This window comes from Dermacentor andersoni, chromosome 3 (genome assembly GCF_023375885.2).
Source record: "Dermacentor andersoni chromosome 3, qqDerAnde1_hic_scaffold, whole genome shotgun sequence".
Classification (NCBI taxonomy): Eukaryota; Metazoa; Arthropoda; class Arachnida; order Ixodida; family Ixodidae; genus Dermacentor; species Dermacentor andersoni.
This window is the reverse complement of record NC_092816.1, coordinates 43,066,718-43,088,144: the sequence shown is the minus strand read 5'-3', so window position 1 is coordinate 43,088,144 and position 21,427 is coordinate 43,066,718. Positions and strand designations below refer to the sequence as shown.

Sequence of the window (21,427 nt, the reverse complement as noted above, 5' to 3'; positions counted from 1 at the left end):
TCCCGGCTGTCAGCTGTTGCACTGATTCAGGGGGGCTTCCAGCCAAAAGCGAAGGGTGCGTATTGTGCGCGCGTCGCTTTTGCGTCGCCTTCATTCATTTATTTATTATTATTCTTGAAATTGCAAACCGAGTAGTCGCGCTTCAGTAGCAGTTTTAATTATCCGCGAAGAGCGCGCCTACATCCTACGACAACGGCTGTGCTTTTAATAGCCTCTCGCATTCAGAATGACGGAACGCAGCTGCCCACCTTAATCGGGGCCACAGCCTACTTATTCAGATTTAATAAAGATTAAGTATAGCCTGGAGACTTGCAGAATAACCGAGGAAGCCTGCTTCGCTGTCGTCTGCAACAATATTTCTTGCCGCGCGTGGGCGTAGCGGTGATGTGACTAACAACGCTTTCTTGCTCACAGGAAAGCCTCCTGTGAGCAAGGCGCTCCAGCCTCTCAAAAGAGGCTGGAGCGCTATTGTTGCCCCTTTATTGTACTTCAGTCGTTCGCGCTGTTCTGTACCGTTCTCAGAAGTTGCGTCAGGACGTCGTCTGTTGAGTCCCTTAAAATGAGAGTCACGTCTTGGTGGCCTGGCTACGTGGGAGAAACAGAAAAGCAAAGGGAGAGATAAAAAAAAACTGCGCATGTCCTTGTGCTGTTCCTAAACAATTAGTACTGGAGGAACGGGGAGAGATTTCGCGATTGCGTACGACTGCACGCAACTATGTATACAACGCTATGGAACGACACGTAACGCTACGAACACGTACACAAAGCTATACTTGATGAAAAGAGCGCTACGAAGACGCATCAAGTATGCAAAACCAACTCGCCCACATCAAGCTTACGCTACAAAGCTATACTTTCGCTGCCGTGCAAAGATTTCTGCGCCATTCGCAGTGTCAGGCGTTGAAGTGCGCAGGCACACGCCAGGGCAAGCGCCCTGATGATGCACCCTGAACTATGGATTTTGCTGATAAAGACGTTCCTGGGGATGCACTTTCTTTCTTATCAGCATGACGCAACTGTGCTATATATATATATATATATATATATATATATATATATATATGTATATGTATATATTTTTGTGCGTGCGTGCGCGCGTGTGTGTGTGTGTGTGTGTGTGTGTGTGTGTGTGTGTGTGTGTGTGTGTGTGCGTGTGCGTGTGCGCGCGTGTGCGTGTGCGCGTGTGCGTGTGCGCGCGTGTGCGTGTGCGCGTGTGCGTGTGCGCGTGTGCGCGTGTGCGCGTGTGCGCGCGTGTGCGTGTGCGTGTGCGTGTGCGTGTGCGTGTGCGTGTGTGCGTGTGTGTGCGTGTGTGCGTGTGCGTGTGCGTGTGTGCGTGTGTGTGTGTGTGTGTGTGTGTGTGTGTGTGTGTGTGTGTGTGTGTGTGTGTGTGTGTGCACACTTCACACACACTTTTTTGACACTTTGACACTCCTAATGCTGACACAATGAAAACGTGCTCACGGGACACAAAATAAGAAAGAAGGACACAGCACTGGGGGTCACGCAGTTCTCAGCTATAGCGTTTCCCCTTCAATAACGACAAACTCACGAATATTCGGCAGGGTTGAGCGATTGCTATATTTAAATTCGCTGGCGCCGGCAGCAGATTTTCTTTGTTTGACATGCAAAGCATCTGCCATCGATTGTCAGGTGCATCGAAACTCGAGCTCGTGCAATAGCTGAAGGCCAGTGGTGTCTAGTTAGATAACCCTTTGACGCTGAGCCCGCCACAACGAAAGCTCTTCCGTTCCTTCACCATGACTCCTCGTCGTTCGTGTAAGGAATCCAAGGTGTTGTCGCAATGTGAACCAGCGGTGCCTTTGACACGGCTTCTGTCGGCACCAGCTCGGCTTCCTGTGGCCTGCCGATTTCCCGCGGCTTGTCGGGGTACTGACTTTGCTCGGTTCCTTGAGGCAGGATGGTCACGTGTTGCTCCTCGGCTTGCTGTGGCCTGCCGATCTCCCGCGGCTTGTCGGGGTACTGACTTTGCTCGGTTCCTTGAGGCAGGATGGTCACGTGTTGCTCCTCGGCTTGCTGTGGCCTGCCGATCTCCCGCGGCTTGTCGGGGTACTGACTTTGCTCGGTTCCTTGAGGCAGGATGGTCACGTGTTGCTCCTCGGCTTGCTGTGGCCTGCCGATCTCCCGCGGCTTGTCGGGGTACTGACTTTGCTCGGTTCCTTGAGGCAGGATGGTCACGTGTTGCTCCTCGGCTTGCTGTGGCCTGCCGATCTCCCGCGGCTTGTCGGTGTACTGACTTTGCTCGGTTCCTTGAGGCAGGATGGTACTGTGCTGCACGGATGTTTCGAGCGCCCCGTCGGTCTTCTGCGGCGCATTGCCCTGCTGGTGGGTTGTGTCGGTGCCCTGCAGAATGCCAGTTTAGCATAAGTATGATGCCCTCAAGTCTACAACGCGTTTCGCAAGCTATTTGCAGCGTCACGACTTCCGAGAAACGTTTTGGCAAGGCAGTGCTGTACACAATACCGAAGAACAACGCACGGCGCTAGCACAGCAAAAAAATAAAAATTTAACAAAGCGAGCGAAATAGAACATGCGTTGGCGGTCCAAGTTGTCTCCTGTGATATGACATCACATCAGCTTATGTTTTACGAGTAATAAATTATTTTGCAGCGCGTTTCTCGTATTAGGGCCATTTCATGGGGCGACAAACATATACATACATATATATATGTATATATAACTTGGTCGATTCGAAGCACGATTTCTTGCTCCGCGGCAACGGATCCGAATTGCACTGGTCGATGTGGAGCGGGTTCGCGCTTCCCGCTGGGGGTTTCGGATCAACACGCTCCTAGCCGGATCGCTCTCACTTGCTCCGTCACCGAGGCGCGGATTCGGGCGGAAATAGCTCGCCCCACTTCCGTCTTCGAGCGAAATTGGTACCCGGTTGGTACGCACAACATTGTGTTGCTTCGCAAAATGGCTGCGTTCGGTGCTGCGGCAGAGCTCGCGTTTAGCGATGAGAGCTCGGACGACAGCGATTACGAGGTGACGCAGGTGCTGTACGAAGCCTTCTATGCACGTTGTCCATGCACAATCCTTGCGGGCGCGACAAGGAAATGACGAACTCTACGAGAGTCGCGCTCAAATTACGCACGGTGGACGGCTACTTTAGCTGCGGTGGAAACGTACAGAGCGGAAGTCGGGCATGGTTTCCGGAACCGGTTTGTGTCACGTGTACGCAGACTTCCTGTGTGATCCCCCGCGGAGCGTTCTTGCGCTCCGCTGGCCGATTCGGATTTGTGAAACCCGAGCGCTCGCTCGAGGATTTCGGGGGCCGCTCCAGATCGGCCAGTGAAAAGCGCCATTACTTGTACTTTGTGTCATGGCAGCGCGGAAGCATACGAGGAAAGGATATAATGACGAGAAACTATCGAAACCGTGAATTTAACAAATAGGTTACGAAGGTACACATTTATCAGCAGCCGTGAGCGTCCCGTTTGAATACTTGTAAAGCGTGGAAGTATTTGGTTTTTAAGTATCCGGTGAGAGCGAGTTTGATAGCAACGCCTACTTACGTTCGCCTTGTCGGTCACTTGTGGTCGGTCGAACGGCGCCACTACTTCCGGCGATGGGAACATGACCACCGGCCCGGAGAGGGCGGGATCTAAGCGCAGGGTGCGGTCGATCATGCATGGCGACCGGGTCCACTTGATGGTGCGGGAGATGCCCACCTTCTGCAGCGTCTGGGACACGCGCGCCGTGATATCGGCGGGTATCACGCTCAGGGGATCCCGAAACGTCAGCGTCAGCTTGGACTTACTGTCTGCAAGATGCGCAGCACAAGATAGCTTTATCCAAACGTTAGAGACCTTGTCGTGCGCCTAACGTGTTAGCGCGGATAAAGTGGAAAAGGTTGACGACGCATGAATTTACAAGAGCTCTCTTAGATACACGCTTTGCACAAGCACACATAGTGGAGTCTGACCAAAGCGTCACGGCGAAGGCAAACGCATCTGAGGCCGCTGCTTGTTGGACTTAGCTCGTTTGTTTTGCCGTAGACGTATATAGGCAACGACGAACGAAGGGATAGACAGGACGAGACTTGCGCCAGTGCGTATCGGTTCCTTTGTTCATTTTTCTTTTAATTTTGCCCTGTGCTTTTTATTAGGCGTTTGGATAGTGGCTATTCTGTGATAGCTTAGCTTCCTATGTCTTGGAAAGAGACGAATACTGCTTTCGCAGCCCGTACAGGCATATCAAGGAAGTCCTATGTTCTAAGCATGGTGGTGCCAATCAGGGATGACTCATAACGTTGGATGAACGCGGAAACGTGAGTCACCCTGCTAGGATGCTGAGCGCCTGCAAATTAAAGCGCCCCCCATAATGCAGCTCATCACACACATTGCACCCAGTGCACTTGTACGCGCATATTCGCGGCAGCGTGAACTAATCTAATACTTTTTGTGATCAACTTCTATAGGCGATGTCCGCCAACTCTCCCGAATTGTTCGTAGGACTTACGAATTTGAACTTGTTTTAAAATTTCACGAATGTCCGGTCATGTTTTTACGAGAGACATGTTGAGTTTGCGAAAAAGAGTCTAAAGGTGCCGAAGGATGGGGCGACGCCAGATGACAGAAAGTGCACACAAGAAACAAAGTGTTATGGTATCTTCGTGGCTCCTGTGCGACCGCACTATACTATAGAGGGGCACTTGCTCCGAGCACGTTGCTTCTGAGAAGTTCCCGAAACCGATGAAATCGGCGATGACAGAGTCGCTGAAAAACTCACCGTGACTTAAAAATTATGGGTTGCTTGTCAGAGTGAAAGTAAATCTTCGTTACTACAATGCGTATGCATCCTGCAGAAGGTCTGCGCAGGGCAAACTTTAATAACGTGCTTGCTTTCCTCGCCCCCCACCCCCCGTTTCTATTAGTTTTTTTTTTCTTTTTTTTTGTCTGCGGAATTTTTAGGAGTTTTAATGCTCGCACGTTAGCAGGTGTGTTCTGGAAGAATAACTTTGTTTCTTCGTCATTACTGTGACACCCGGTTCAGGGACACATACTGCTCTGAGAGTATGCGATGTGTTCTTAGTGGCACCTTGCGGAGGTGTCACCAAGAACACATCGTAACGGTTGCGTAGCGCGTTGATTGGTCGGGTTGATCAGTCAATACATGATTATTAGCACCCGATGGCTAGTGTGGGCCGATCCTGTTGGCCACCCACAATCTCGCGCTTCAGAAGCACGTCGTTTTTCCGCGGTCGCTCGTTGTAGCTGGCTATCCAGATTACAATGATGATAACATCCCGTTGCACTTAAATATTGAATAATTTAACTTAGCTTCAGTGTCTTCTTGCGTTACGGAAAGGAGTGGGTGTACGATAGCCGCGGTCAGCCACGCAACATAAGTGTACGGGATTTATGGTCACAGAACATTTCCCGTTTAAAAATTACAACGTGTTAAACATGAAAAAATAAACGCAATACTATTTCAGGTTTAACGTAACAAGAAGCTATAATTACTGCTAGGTAAAAAAGGAAAAAATGCAATTGCGCACAATATCGTTATTCACATGCAGTAAGATTTGTCGAGATCCGAAATGCGTAGAAACACTTTCTAATGGATACGCTTCGTAATGAAGCACCACTTCGAGCTCCGAGTCAGGTGTGGTTCACAAAACGCTCGCAGTATGCGAACTGCTGTAGAATTTTCTTTGTATATCTAAAGAGTCATGTCATACGTTGTTTTTTTTTTTTATGTATGTTCCATAATTTCTACAAAAGAATACGCGCTCACAATGTCAGTTGCACTCACCTCCTTGGGAGCATATGTGCAGCAGCGCCCACGTATAGAAGTCCGTGTCCAGAATCTGCTGAAAGAATGATTCTGACAAAGTAAAAAAAAAAGAGAAAGGAACCAATGACTCACGTGTTGTGTACTTATCGCCCTACACTCGTTCAAAAGCATCACTACTTGTTGCCGGGCCACTTGGTCAACACTTGTTATGGTATACTGAGTCGTATTGCACCAGAACCATTCATTTAAAAGCGACCTTGATGCCACGTCCTCGCCAGCTCATATTCGCATACTTTGCGTAAGTGGTTTTCTTGGATTCGCCGTCGTCGCCCAGCGATTTCACTGCTGTCTCACTAAACCCGACATGATTGACAGAGGCCCGGGCATGTGTGAGTCACTCGAGCGCCTCAGGGAGAAAATGCTCTCACGTAATCTGTAGGATTTGAACCGGAGGGCTAGCACAACGATAAGAGAAGGACGAAACAAAACGGAAAATGTGTTGTGCTCTGTTCCACACCCCCCCCCCCCCTTTTTTTTTTTTGCCATAGCGTTCTTTCAATTCGCTACAAGCGTCGAAGATTCGAAGATCACGTATCAACACAGTCGGATGTTCCCCATTCTGACACTCTTACGCAAAGCAAGGTTTTCTAAACTCCGACTCTTTCTCTTTTTTTTTTTGTGTGTGTGTGTGTGTGTGTGCCTTGTGTCACACATCCATGTGCTAGCTGCGAGAGTGTTCCTCCTGTAATGCAGTAAAGAAACCGAGCTAGGCGTGTTGCTGCGACGTCCGTCTCCATCGTAAATAATTACGTAACTGACACGGAAAAAAAACATGTCACTCCGACGTCAGGCTGACATAGTTCAACTTGCAATGCCAGCGAAACCCGGAGCGTCGGCGCTATACTCGGTGAAAATGAATTATGACGTCAGCATCTCCTCCTACATACATTCTCGTTCCCTCAATGGCGTCACTAAACGCCAAGCTAAAAGGGGAGTGCGACATCACAAGTCGAACACGTCAGGGACGCCGTATATAGCCTTAGTAACCAGGCATTTTCGTTACTACATCTTCTCTCTCTTCGCGTAAATCTAGCTGGCGCAGCAGCAGCGATCGAGTCCCACAGTTTCTCCAGCAGTCACCACCAGGCAATGGTGGGCGGGTTTCCCACGCGGTCTCCATCAGCGATGTGTCTGCGCCGCGTTCGTATTTATTTACTTTTTTATATTTTCTTTTTCGGGGGGTAGAAGTGAAGCCGTCCGTGTGTTGCTCCCTTCGCCTCGGCATTTTCGCCTTGGACGCGGCCGCCGTTATCGGCTGCCCCCCGTCCATCATCGGGTCCGAGGCGTGGCACGCGCTGCGCCAGCGGCCAGTGCGGCACAAGAAAATTTCGTTGTTCTTATTTTATGGCAGCCCCTTGCCCCATTTGATTTTACTCGCGGGTGGCCATGCTCTCTCTCTCTCTTTATATATATATATATATATATATATATATATATATATATATATATATATATATATATATATATATATATATATATATATATATATATATATATATATATATATACATATATATATAGCACTTTCAAATTTTTTTAATGGTGTACTGTGGCTAATGTCACAATTCTAGTTCCTGAGCTGGTCTACTCGAAGCGGCGGACACCACGTGCACAAAAAATTTTAGATGCGAAATCGACGAAGTAATAGAAATTCACTAATTACGTTTTTAACGAATTACATTGTGGCCCATATTGCAAACTACGAACTCTAGTAGTGGACTTCGCAAGGCGGATCCACATGGAACGAGTTGTGTGCTTCAGTCCAATACGACATTTTGTTAACAAAGTAAAGAGAACGCCAATGCAAATACATATATATATATATATATATATATATATATATATATATCATAAGAAGCCAACAAACACTCACACCAAGGACAACATAGGGGAAATTACTTCTGCTTAACACATCAAATATAAAAACGATAAATTAATGGGAATAAAAGTGCACAAAAAAACTTGCCGCAGGTGGGGAACGATCCCACAACTTTCGCATTTCGCGTGCGATGCTATACCAATTGAGCATTTAGCTAACGCGGCGCCATTTCACCGTTCACATTTTTGGATATTTAGGTTTCCTAGGAGAACCCTGGGAGTGTGTATAAATATATATATATATATATATATATATATATCGTGTATTGCATTGACGAAGTGATATTAGTCATTCATGAGTAATTTGACGTGAACGGAGTGCGCGTGCGGTATTTTCTTTCTCTGCGTGTGCTCAGTTAAGTATCAACGATGAAGATTTGCTAACGACAGCCCGCCGTCGTTACGTGCACGGATAATTTACCCTACAACGGCGCCTATAGAGAAAGCTAACAAATTCAGCAGGGATATTTTTTTTTTTTCTAAATCAACCTTTCGGTATGTTAGTTCTAGAATTCCTGTAATGATGGTTCATTGCTGAAACTTCACCACAGTGCCGCATTGCAACACTATAATAGTGTCGTCATTGCTTCATAAATCACTCTTTTTTTTCTGTATACACGTTTTTACAGATGAGCGTGGGCGCAAGATCTGCGCTCGTGGTATATCCTGCCCTGGGAATGCAAGTTTTGACCACGTGATCATAATCAGATCATTGTGTTTAGCCAACGCGCACTAATGACAAGGCACCCCTTACGCACCATCTGTTCCTCTTTTTACTTATTATATTTTTTTTACAGTATAAGTATAACCTTCCTTACGCAAGCAATATGAAGCAACCACCGCCATCATAATAACTATAAAGATGGTAAAAATACTTCATGGTTTCTTTTTAATCCTTCCGTGGAACTTGACTTTCCTTTTCTTGAATAGACAAAGACGAGTAGTTTTTTGCGTATTACAATATACAGGAGGATCACTTTCAGGAACTGCAGATGTTCAAATGGCAGGTAGTAAACAATCTAACGTTAAAAGGGATGGATGTTAGCGCGACAAGGAAACAAAGACCTGAAAACTAGGAAGAACGCAAGGGAGACGCTAACACGCAAAGTATTTGTTCTTTCCTTTGCACGTGTGATTGAACAGCCACCCAAATCTTTAACTAGCGTGCGCGAGCGGTGACTTTTATGTGCGTCAGCGCCTTACGACGGAGCCAATTTGCAAACGAGGCGAGAGTAAGCGCATGCCCACAAAGCGCGATCAGCTAGGCCCATCGTCTGCTTGGCTATTCCTTCTTAAGGTCGTCACCCCATATCAGCGCACTTGAGACGAACAGGCAGCGTGAGTAGTCAAATGGTTTTGCTCGTATATTATGTTCCGAAAATCACAAAGAATGAACGAACCATATTCTTCGGCTTATCTCATGACTGGGGGCGTGTATAAATATTATTTTCTCGGTTGCTTTGTGATTTTCGGAACATAATGATTTGGGCGGCTGTACGTGCGATTCGAAGTGCCTTCTCTGCCTGTATTATTATTATTATTATTATTTCTTAAAGAAAATGGTATTTTCACAACAACTGAAATTGAGTAACCCGAAGACTGCTGCTTGCACTATCCCAGTTTGAACATACGTGTTAACCCTTTCTGCTAAGACAGGTGCGAACACTATCAAATTCTATCACACGCCCTTGAGATGTCAGAAACTGTCGCAATGTTTTGCCATAACCAATTCATTCATCGATATTCAAAGCTCAATCACATTGTGTTCCAAAAACAAACAAAAAGAAAATGCGATTTCGTCGTTGCACCCCGAGGTCTTCTCGCGGTGAAAAAAACAAAGCCTGTACGTATACGCGCAAATTCACCGCGGAAAACAGAGCACTATAGAACGCAACTTTTTTCAGAACGCTGCAAAATTTTTTTGCGCCAGCTCACCGCAGCTTTCCTCCCCCTCCCCTCTCTCTATCTCATCTTTCTATTCCCTCTCTCCCGTCCCCCAGAGCAGGGTAGCCAACTAGACGCAGTTCTGGTTAACATCCCTGCCTTCACTCTTTATTTCCTTCTGCTGCTGCAAAATTTCTTGCTCTTTTCAAGCATCTAACTAACACTGCGCCGATGGCTTCGCGACAATGACTGCACTGACGAGAACCTGCCCTGGTCTTTTCAATGACAGGAGGGCTATGCGAATCACGGAGAGAAGCGGGCAAGGACTCATTGCTTTGCATGGAGGTCACACGGCTTTTAGAAAGCTGAAGTGCAGAAAGAAGCTCGCGCCGCAAGCGCCAGATAGCACTTACTGTCTTTCTTTAGAAACTGCTGCGTCCCTTCCACCACGAAGTCAAATTTCTTCGTTCTAGCCACGTCGCCGTAGGGCCTGGAGAAGAAACAAAATGTGTCTGCATCATGGCGCCACGTGATAAAACCAATGCTCACTCGCTCCTTCCTTGCGAGTCATTTTTTACGTCCTACTTGTTCCCTCGTGCAATCTACGTGCGGAGAATTCAGTTTTCCCCGGACGACTTTTATCTCTCAGAGAACGTAAGAGGGAAAAGAAAATCAGTGGCTTAGCAATCAGTTCAGTTAGCAACGTTTAAGGAATGGCTGGATACCCTACATTGAGATAAAGCGTTAAAGTGATGAAATATAAGAGGAGCTAGACGAGATGAAAAATAAAATAAAATACATGCATAAATTAAACACACAGAAGCTCTTAAAGGCCGACTGGAACGCAATTTTCGACCGCGTAAGAAGCCCAGTTTCACATAATTTAGACATGTAGTAGCCTCTGTGCAAAATCATTGGACATTGCACATTTTGCGCCATGGTGCGCTGGAAACAAGCTGGTCAAAATGAGTCAAAAACAAACGCTGTAAGCTTCCCGCGGAAGACTAACAGGACTTTATTTCCCTATAGCGTTAAAGACGTTCTCCTGCCAAGAGCTCAGGGAACGAAGACCTTGGAGTGCACTTCGACAGCTCTCCGAGTTTCTCGCCCCTCGTTCAACAGACGAGGCAGCGTGCACTTCGATTGGCACGCTCGAAGCGCCGGACTCGTCGACCGACCAGACCGATCAGACGACTAGTAAACTACCGCCATGTGTAGTAAAGGATAACTAGCTGAGGCTGGCACGGCCGAGGTAGAGGGGCTCGGTGCTATAAGTGTGCGCAAACCGATGACCAGACAAGGCCGACTGCGGCCGTGATAAAGCATCGCCCGTTTCGCTTTGGAGGTATTGCATTCCTCGGTGGCTTGCCACCGCATCTACGCCATACAGCCGCCGCATCGCGTTCTCCTTCGTGTCAAATGCAGCATGCGGTTCCTGCTCGCTTCTGGCGCTGTGTCAGAGAGGATATTGTTCGTCTACTTCGACGCGTCCGATGTAGAGACGCACGAAATATCTCGAAGATGATGGCACTACCGGAAATGGTCGCCCGAGAATATCGCCCTTGAATACAACTTATTTTTCAACGTTACCTTCGGTTTTCGTGCGCCGTCGCGGCTTGTAGTACTTATAGTCACCCTTAGAACGCGTTTGCCAGGCAGATCTCGATGGGCAAATGGCTGCGCCGTTTAAATGTAGCTTGTGCAGCTTCGTCAACTGCAGTTTACACGCTTTGTGCGCGTCGGCTGGTCATCGTCACACTTCAATTCAGTTTCAGTTTATTATTCGTTCATAACAACTGGTTACGAGAAATGGTATACAGACAAGGGTCCCAAAGTCAGAGACTGCACCGGGACCCCTGGATTAGAAGTTACAAAAAAAACGTAATACAGAGCAGAGAAACAAAGTATGAAATAAGCAAAATATAACCTAAAAAACTGAGTGATGAGACACATAAAAGACAGAAGGAAGAGGAAAGATGCAAAATCAATAGTTTTTACACAGCTTCTAAGACTTGCTTGCAGGCAATACTTGCTTGCAACGCTGCAAGCTTTGCTTTGCCTGCGATGCACGCTTTCTCTCTCTGAAGCTGGGACAGGACAGACGTGTTCGGCATTCCACTTCTCGGCGTTGTGTACTGCACAACCATCGCTCGTGCTCGAGTACGTGTTCGAGCACCCGAGGGCCAAGCAAGGCGTCGGCATTCTCGCAACAGCTCAAGTCACGAGCGCAACAGCGAGAACGCACGCCGAGAGAGACGCCCGTCAACTCGCAAATGATGAGCGAGCAATGCGCCTGGCTGCCTAGGCGCAACATGGCGCAACTGAGAGGTCAAAAGAAGTATGGGGTTTTACGTGCCAAAACCACGATCTCATTATGAGGCACGCCGTAGTGGGGCACTCCGGAAATTTGAACCACCTGGGGTTCCTTAACATGCACCTAAGTGCACGGTTGTTTCCGAACTGAGAGATCAACAGTTGCGTACGGCTCTTCAATATTCGCCATATCCGCATCGCTACCGCTTTGTCGCCAGGTCTGCATAGGCGCTATTTAGTAGCCGCTAATTACAAAATTAGGCAATTGCCAGCCCTGCGTCTTTTCCATGATTACTTTTAGAGTATACGCTAGGCATTTATAGTCAATTTATCCCAAGTGACATTTCGTTGCAGTTGGCCTTTAAGGTGGGAAGAAACATTTCCACACTGATAAAAAGAAAACGCATTTTGCGCAACACGTTAATGTGATCACGAGATGAGGCAACAAATAGGAGCCGCCTGTCGCTTGGCGTGGCATTCACTAACCAGAGCTCATTTCGCGCTGAACTGGCCGAGGGTCATGCACGTGGCATCTCTGGCTGCGAGAGGACAATGCACCGTCTCCTCTGTGGCTGTCCTCACCACAGCGTGCAAATCAAAACTGATGCGTGTGGTACTTTTCTGCGCACGCGCCTGTCATCCCCGTCCTTATACACGCTATACACAGACTGAATACAGGCCTCCTGTCGGAGGAAATAATCTTTGGACAGTGCAGTCTGAGCAGACGCTATCACAGAGGAATTTAAACGCATTGCTGCGAGCTCCTTAAGGGCAGGCGGACTGGACGCGTCAGAATGCTAGACGTTAACGTTAGCCGTGGGAGCAATACAGTGACTCTAAGCTAGCGTGATTTGTCCCGTTACGATACTTGTGCGCTGAATTAATTAGGAGCGCAACGCACAAAGGGTCACCGGTTCAAGGACCTGGCAGGAACTGTTAGTGCTTAATGTCGTCCGATCTGCCTGGCTCTTCACGTATGTGTTACTGTGGTCTAAATGAACCGGACCGACTCCATCTTGGGAGGGGCAGGGAACCATCAGAGTTAAGCGGCTAACGCGAAGTCTTCATATAGGGTTTCTTGCGAAGGTGCTGATTTGGGAATGGCGTCGTGTGCACCTGGCTCGATTCGTTTTTTCTGCATCCCTATTTTTAGCGCTACAAGTGAACATTGCGCAGAGTTGGTCAACAAACACTGAGCCATTATGCAGCCGAAGTAAGCTTTTTAGCTTTGAAACTCACATATTTATCTTTTAGCTAAACTAAGTTTGCTTGCGAAAAAAAAAATCATGGACACACACTCGGCAATCAGCGGTGAGCTTTAGCGGGCTCTGACTTACTCTCTTTCTTTATTTTATTTTTCACGTGAATGTGTTTGTGCTTTTGCCGTTGACAATAAGTTATTTTTGAAGCCACCGATGATGCCTGCAACCTGTGTTCGGAAGCATATGAACGCGGTCCTACGTTCCAATTGGAGAGCTCTGTATACGATTTTAAATAGTCTAGACAACTTGCGTCGCGTGTTTTGACGGGGCCTATGGAATTCGTTGATAACAAAGTCGCGGTTTTGGAAACGCGCTTTACGGGATGAAGCGGAGAAGCGTGGCGTGAATGCGATGCAAGGCTGGTAATCATCTGGCTCCCAAAATTACCGGCTCAGAAAGTGAGTTCTGGGTTTGACATCTAGGCATCGCGTTCCACACGTGGCTGTGCAGAAAAGCACCGAGTGCGCTCTGAATGAGCCGAAGAGCCTCGAGTTCAAGGCATCAGTGATTACGTGAGCATGCTCAGTGAACTTAGTACAGGATTGCGAATGTTCAAAACGTGTCGTTACTACGAGTGCTTGGTCAGAAAGCCGAAAGTGCCTACCTCGAATCAACAGTATACTGAAAGGAAACTTCAAAGTTTGAAAAGCTAGCAATAACAAAAAATATACATAACGTTTTAAACGTTGAATAAACCTTTGCTTAAAAAGAGTTGCACAGCTACCACAGTCGTTTTCTTTTTGCGTCTTAAGAAGTTGTGGTAGTTATATCAAAGCCTGGAGCATCGTAGTCTTCGAAGCTGACACCTTTCGTAATTATAACTGAATGCACTGAGTTAATTTTGAAGCAACAGTGAGTCAGCAATCTCATTCCCAACTGATATCGACATTGTGTTTAATTAATGATGCGTACTTCGGGCCTTGATGTTTAAAGCGAAGCTTCCTTTGCCTATACTTTGCCGGGTTTGACGTGGCTGCCTGTTGAGTCGGTTGCTATTTCAGGAGATATGTTTGTGGGCGATATAGACACAAAACGTATGCTAAAGTACTCGCGAAGGAGCTTGTAGTATAACCCTTGTATGCTGTCCAAAAATCTGTACTGCTCGACCGAAACAAAAAGAAAAGCAACTTCCTACATAAAACATGAACATGCGATGTCGGCTCCCAGACATCTCTAAAACACACTAATCTCTCAGTAGAATAGTGCATTATGTTGCACAGGTTCTTTGATTTACTTTACGTTCTTATAACAGCCATTGGGTTCGTGCAACTGGGGTTTGTGCCCGCTCTTGGCCAATCCGACAGAATGCGCATGTCCCATTCTGACATAAGAGTTACAGAATCCCTAAACGTCACTGGATGCTTGTCGTACTTTTCTGTGCATGCGCTTGTCATCTACCTTTCTTCCCTCGACAGGCATCGGGTATCGCCTTCGTCCTTGTGACATCGCTGTGTGCGTACGTCTTACAACGTGCATCCACCTCAATGGGGGAAAGAGAGAGAGAGAAGGGAAGACGGAAAGGCAGGGAGGTTAACCAGACTGAGTCCAGTTTGCTACCCTACACGTGGGGAGGGGACTGGGGAGTGAAAGAGGGAGAGAGAGAACTTAGGTGTAGGATGTCCATAGTCGGGCACTCAATGGGAGTTTTCATTTGAGCAGGGCTTGTGAACGAGGCAGTACACGAAAATGAAAATTCCATCACAATAATGTTGTGAACTTCCTTGCGGTGGATAAACGTAAACATTCCGTGAGATTACACGTCGTATAGGATTAAAGTAGGCAAAATTGTACGCATCGCTGTTAGTTGTAACGCATGTATTTAACAGCTCCACTTTGAACTTCGCTTGACTTAGATTCCAACACGGGAGTTGCGTTTTTTTTTTCTTGGGTTTGTTCGAGACGCATAGTGGTTTTTTTGTTCAAGGCTCTACATGTTTATTTTATTTGCAGAAACTTTTTCAAACGCTTTCCCTACATTTTTAATTGATTCGACAGTGTCCACGACAAGTACTTTGTGCTCAGTAGCAAAAACGCCTTAAACATTGAGCGCCATGGCTGATAAATTTGATCTGCCATGTGAACTTGAATAATAATGAGGTGTTGCTCTTGAGCGTGTTGCTCTGTTCTGCTTCTTAGTTTCTTACTATTACGTGCTTGTTTGTATAACGCACGCTATCCATTTGCATTGAGTGTTCTTTTTTTTTTCGCCCCCAAGTTGGAAGTATAGAGTGCAGCTTTGTAAATATCGCCGCGTAGTAACTTAGGAAACCTAGTAACATGCATGTAGTAAACGTTTGGACTAGTTTGTGGGTCATTTTGAATATGCTTACAGCGTAACAGTGGACATGAACAGAGGCGAGAAAGAGCTTTTTCTGTCTTTTTTCTTCTCTGTTCTTTTTTTCGGTCCTTTGTGATGGCGCCCGGCTAGAAATTTGTGTGTTTATGTAACGTTTAGTATACCTGTTTGGGGAATGCCGCGGGTTGTTTGTACCTGTACCTGTACCTTGCGTCAATGGAAACGTCTCCTCGATTTTTTTTCTGTTTAGTCTTGTGCAAGGCTGTGAGCACATTCATATTTCGTGCAGCAGACAGCTGAATCGGTACGACCCTTACAATGGACTTGAGATAGTAATAATGTTGGGGAAACTCCGCGGTAACTTGTATTCAGTCTTTATACCATACACTAACGCGAAGATTTGCCCCTCTATAAATAGCCATCGTCTTTAGAGGAGCAACATTAAAGCAGTTCAGCTTGCGACCTACCGAATGGCTTCAGTTCGGCGTGGAATTGACAGCTTTATTCAGCATGTGTTTGCAAACGTGTAAGGGCTACGTACCCGTCTTGTTCTATCCATTTCATGGTTTGGTTGTCCACGTCGTACTTCCGCACGACGCACTTTTCGAGAGGACCGGGGTTGTTGAGCACTTCGTACCATTCGAGTCCGGAGAACTGCATATGGACGATTTCATACAGATTGCGTTCACACTGTAATGGTTTCCGCATTTTGCTTTCAGTGGCACTGAACAGCAACTTTAAACCGGTTTACAGTGGTACAGTTTGTTTTAAAAACTGCTATTTCCGTTAATGTGGCGTTAAATGTTTCACTTCTTGCGGAGAAACTTAACATCAAATCAAATCATGCATGGTTTTAACACCTCAACGGTGACGCACTGGCTATGAGCGAATCCGTAGGATCTTTAACTTACATTTAAATCTAAACAAATGAGCGTTTTTTTGTAACTGCAACACATGGGAACGCGACCACCTTGTCTGATAGGTGAACCCTCTGATGCTCAGTGACAGAACGACCTAGCCATTGAGGCACCATCGTGGGTAGTTGGGTTGTTTTTCGTGTTTGTATGTCCCTTTCTTTTCTTCTTTCACTCAGAAAAGTCACCCCCGGAATTTCAATGAGACGTAAAAATTTTTCGATTATGTATTGTTGTTATGTATTGTGAGCCGTTTTGGCTCTGTAGATGTTCTCAAAGCTCTCTAGTTTGTGCTACTGATTCTATTAAACTGTAAGGCTAAACTGTATCTTTCCTGATAAGGAATTCACTTGATGCGTGCATGCGCTGCTAAAATCCTTTACATCACAGAAAACTAGTGGCGAAACTGAAGACCAGCATGGCCACCGGACCCTTTCTTTTTTCGCGCGCTTTCTTTTTTTTTTTGAATTTTTCAAGCCTTCTCTTCCGAGAAGAGTAGTTGTTTTGCTATTCCAGAAACGTAATTGACCAATTTAATATTTCCTTTAGTGCTTCTGGAATATATCTTGTTCAGAAGTAATGGCAGCTATAGCAGAGCTCATATAAACAGGCTCCGAATTTGTAGAGAAACATTAAAATAGGTGCACATGTGGCTGGCGAGAGCTGAAAAGAGCCGTTCCGGCCAGCTATGGGCGTGTGTTAGAAAATACGAAATAATTTTTTTTTTAATTCTATCCTGTATCATTAGACATAAGAACCCCGGAGGTCACCGTAAACGAGGAATAAGGGGTCACTGAGCAACTGTAAACGGATTTCGATCAACAGCAGCTTCTCCACGTAAATACAACGCGCCCCTTCTCTGTCAACGTTGTGAGTTTGCCATAACATTGAGCGCGAGAGCATAGTATCTATCGAGAAAATTCTTTATCACATGCTGTTGAGTTCTCTTTCTTTTTATCGCCTTTGGTCTGGAACGTCCTTAGAAAAACATATTGTATTTCATCGCCAACATTCCCAGAGGTCGAGAGTGCGCTTGTGTTGTAACGAAACCGCTGAGAGCTCCGAAGTTTGGATGGGTGGGCACGATAGTTCTATGTATCGGCGATTCATTGAAACCTTATACGAGTCCAGATAGTTTACTTTTCTTTCTTTTTCTTTTCCTCAAGGACGGTAAAACACGAGATGTAAAACTGGATTTGCGTTCAAGATCGCCAATTGCATCTGTTTTGTTTCTTCTTTTTCATCAAAACAAGAGAGGGAGAGAGATATAAAACGTTATTTTGATTGGGCACGGAGCGATGTGCATCCCCGTTGTGGGTGGAACCTTCAGTCCAGGGCCCCCCGGTGGCATCAAAACAAGGAGTAACATTACCGGTACGACGTACTTAACCCTTACAAGCCGGCTATGCTGTGCGGGGTAAATTGAGCATGTTTGCAGCGCAATGGCACAAGCGCCTCGCAAGACAGACACGACAGGCGATGTACTCAGAGCGAATGCTTGGTCGCAGGCAAGCTTTATGATAATGACAATTTCACAATCGCGTCGCCAAATGTTACGCACCCAAAGGCTTGCGCAGTTGTGAGGAACTTCGCAAAAAAATAGGAATTGTGTGCAGTAAAATTTCAGTCATTGCTTAATTATGGCCTGCTATGTGTAGCTCGGCCCTCTTGTTTGTGCGAGGGCAAAAGGATGCTCTCTCACGTACCGCGAGGAGCATTGACAACATGATTGTAACTTAGTATCATAAGCTTGTGAAGTCCGACAGTAATCGTGAATTGAACGCCGGCTTTGCGATCGCTCGCGACATTGTACTCATTTACATTATACGTAAGCAGGGAGTGAAGAGTATGGGCCAACGAAAGCTCGTCTACGGACATCGAAGGGCGAACGCACTGATAACCTGACAAACACTCCGACGGTGGTGCTCACCTGGGCCCAGTTTGGTACGACGGCGGCCTTGTATATCGGGCAGCGGCAGGGTGCAAACTGGTGCGGCACCAGGTGCCAACCCAGGTGCCACATCACAGTCAGTAGCAAGGGCTGCTTTCGGCTGCTGCGCATAGCGTGGCCTGTTGCGAAACAGAAAATCCTGTGCTGAACTCGCGACAGTCGACGTGAGAACTTCGGCTGAAGAAGTTTTAAGGCGTCTGCTTTGAAGCCGAACCTACCGCCGTGTTGATCTGTCTTGTTAGCGGGAAATATAAAAGAAAAGAACACCACGTGACATGCCCGCTTGCGCGTCGTGATCGCACTGCTTCCAAGCGTTCAGCGCACAAATGAACATAGCATTTAGCCGGGTGTGCTGCCACTGCGTCTGCTTATCGCTATCATGAACCACCGCGCGGGCAGCAAGCACGTCGCTGGCGCAAATCGCACGCCGAACGCCTTCGTCACTGCCCTGTCGCCTTTTAAGCGGCAGCACGCGTTGTTAGATGGTTGTTTGTATGCGGACAGTTTGGGAGCGCTGCAATCACGGTGCGCAAGCGGGTAAGTGACGTGCTATTTTTTTTTTGTTTTTGTATTTCGCGGGCATCCGCAGTAAGCTGAAAAACACTAATACTTAATAGATAAAAAGTTAGAAACTGTGTAATCAGACGTTTTGCAAAACGCTATACAACTTGCTAATTTGAATTTTCTGCTTAACTTTGTTGCTTCAGGCGTTGGTTAATTAGTCTTGACTAATTATCTAATTCAGCCAGATAAAAAAAGATAGCGTGACACATTAAATACGAAAGTGAGCAACATGCATTTGGTCTCGTCCTCTTAGAGTGCATCGGCATAATTTTTTTAACTCTGGCTAAGGCTACCCCAGTGTAGGGTAGCCAACCGGGCTCAGTCCTGGTTAACCTCCCTACTTTTCATTTATCATTTTCTCTCTCTCTCTCTGGCTAAGGTTAGCTGAAACACCCATGACCGTAAAACTATAGATTTTTATCCTACTCCTACTACATGGCCAACGTATAGCGGATCTATTTCCTACGTACTGAGAAAGCAGCATTGGACGTATAGTCTTGTGTCACGCGCCCTCTTCAAAGCATCATGCCACCTCATGTCGGCATTGCACCGGTGTTCAGCCAACCATTATAATAAAAACTTGAAGCACTAAAAACGCACACACACACAAAAGAAATGCCAACTTTGCCCAATGTAGAGTCAGTGTGGCTCCCTGCTTTGCCCGGCTTACTCTGGGATTAAGGATACACGCTTTAGAAAAGGAAGTACATCAGACAGGCTAAAAGGCAATACATGCCTCGGTTTTCGTTTTTCTTACAAGTTGCCAACTGACTCACGAAACTATCCTTTCACATTGTAGGACTTTAAGGTATGTCAAGAAACCGTGACGCAACACTGCTGTGTCGGCGGTGGGTAGGAGTAGCATTCACCAACTCCTACAGCTATCGTATTGGAATGGCGGATTCACCAATGTGCGCTAAGTGCAAGTGTGAAGAGACCATAAGCCATCTTCTGTGCCACTGTTCTCGCTTCGATAACCAACGTCAGACTCTCCAGTGTGTCTTGAATAGACTGGACGACAGGCCATTTACAGAAGCAAAGATCTTGGGAGCCTGGCCTCACAGTTCCTTAGCCCAGAAAGCAGTTCCAGTGCTTCTTCACTACCTGAAGGCAACAGACTTGAGGGTCAGACTATAGACATCCCGCACCTCACTTAGTGCGTGTGAAAGTGCGGTATAGACTTACGGTTTCTCTTTCTCTCTCTTTCACTCCTCATTCCCCTCCCCCTGTGTAGGGTAGCAAACTGCACTCAGTCTGGTTAACCTCTCTGCCTTTTCTTCTTTCCTTCTCTCTCTCTCTCTCTCTCTCTCAAGAAAGCGTAACGAAATCGCTTAACAATATGTAGCTGTGCCCAGCCAGCATTGCACTTCACGTCTTTGATGAGATTGCTGTTGCGTTTCAATAATTTTATTATCGCCCTATCGGCTTCGCAGAACGACAAGACATTGGTTTGAGTACCCCGATCGGCGCTTGCGTTTCCCAGCGTAGTCGTTTTCTTATTCAGGTCTTTGCGTATCTCAATCTAAGCAGAATTTAGCCACAAGTATTACTCTTTGCCACTGCTCCCAATCTCTTATCCCTATTTACTCTTAGTTCACGCTGAGAGCGATATCGCTTACCTTAGAAACGAATCCACGAGTGTGTATCCAACTACGAGAGCTTGCAAGCACCTTTCAAGTTCGCCCTCCATCTGGGCAGTTTCGAGCGCAGCTGGTGAAGCCTCTCCAGCTGTCATAAACGCGCTTACAGTGTGACCGGGAAGAAGTGAGAGATAGTGATGAGAAAGAAGGCATTGTTCAGTTTGTTTTAATGCGCTTGAAACTAAGCTTGATTATATATATGTTCATGTAATGTTTTGTGAAAGGAATCTGTAGACAATGAGTGCTCGGTTGTAAATTTGCGCAGACGAATCCAGGCTTCTCTCGTCGAGTCATGGCTGTAACGTGAAGTTGCAAATGTTATACTATTTTTGTAGACACACGATCTGGCACCCAGCTCACAGAGCATTACAGAAGCCACGGTATTTTTTTTTTTATTTTGCAAGTTTATTTTGATTAAGATTCCGGTGCTTACAAATTGTTATCGGGTGCTCGCTATCTCTCCTTCTTTTCGTTCTCTTTCTCGAAATCAGGGAGCAAAAGCGTCACGCCACACTTTACGTCCTTCATTCTGGAGAACTCTTCTTTTAGTCGGCTTTAATTGCCTGTTGCCAAAAAGAGCCGGTTATGACATTCAATTCATCAGGTACAAGTACTTTCTTTGTCGTTTTCTCGTTCGCTCGTTTAAAACTAGGGCCTGCATTCGCAAAACGTTATAACGTTAAATGTGGGGCGCTATAACGTAAAGTTGTTGCAAACTTCTCTATTTTCAAATTCTGCAATCCGCCCTTCACGATTGGTCAAAAAAATGTTCGGGCCACCACCACTTCACCTGTCTGTTACGAGACGTCACGAAAACTGCGATAGTTCCCCATCTGAGATGACGTGCACACTGATTATGCGTGAATATACCGAATAAAAGAAAAAAAATCCTTCTCATTCGGTGA

General features: G+C 46.4%; 1 protein-coding gene across 1 annotated transcript; it reads right to left on the bottom strand.

Annotated features, from left to right (window-relative positions):
• Positions 1 to 1,554: 1,554 nt before the first annotated feature.
• On the bottom strand, positions 1,555 to 20,567 carry LOC126516707 (uncharacterized). Its single transcript, XM_055064243.2, has 7 exons — positions 20,502 to 20,567; positions 18,298 to 18,437; positions 15,995 to 16,107; positions 9,996 to 10,072; positions 5,779 to 5,850; positions 3,537 to 3,784; positions 1,555 to 2,361 (listed from the first exon to the last, which is right to left on the bottom strand). The coding sequence occupies exons 2-7, from the start codon at positions 18,427 to 18,429 to the stop codon at positions 1,753 to 1,755; spliced, it is 1,251 nt and encodes a 416-aa protein (XP_054920218.1). The 5' UTR covers positions 18,430 to 18,437; positions 20,502 to 20,567; the 3' UTR covers positions 1,555 to 1,752.
• Positions 20,568 to 21,427: the final 860 nt, after the last annotated feature.

Excerpts from the sequence above, each read along its gene's own strand:
- LOC126516707 (XM_055064243.2), bottom strand. The coding sequence starts at position 18,429 with ATGCGCAGCAGCCGAAAGCAGCCCTTGCTACTGACTGTGATGTGGCAC. Across the intron at positions 10,073-15,994 it reads AAATGGATAGAACAAGACGG|GCCCTACGGCGACGTGGCTA; the intron begins GTACGTAGCCCT and ends TTTCTTCTCCAG. Across the intron at positions 2,362-3,536 it reads AAGTGACCGACAAGGCGAAC|GGCACCGACACAACCCACCA; the intron begins GTAAGTAGGCGT and ends GGCATTCTGCAG.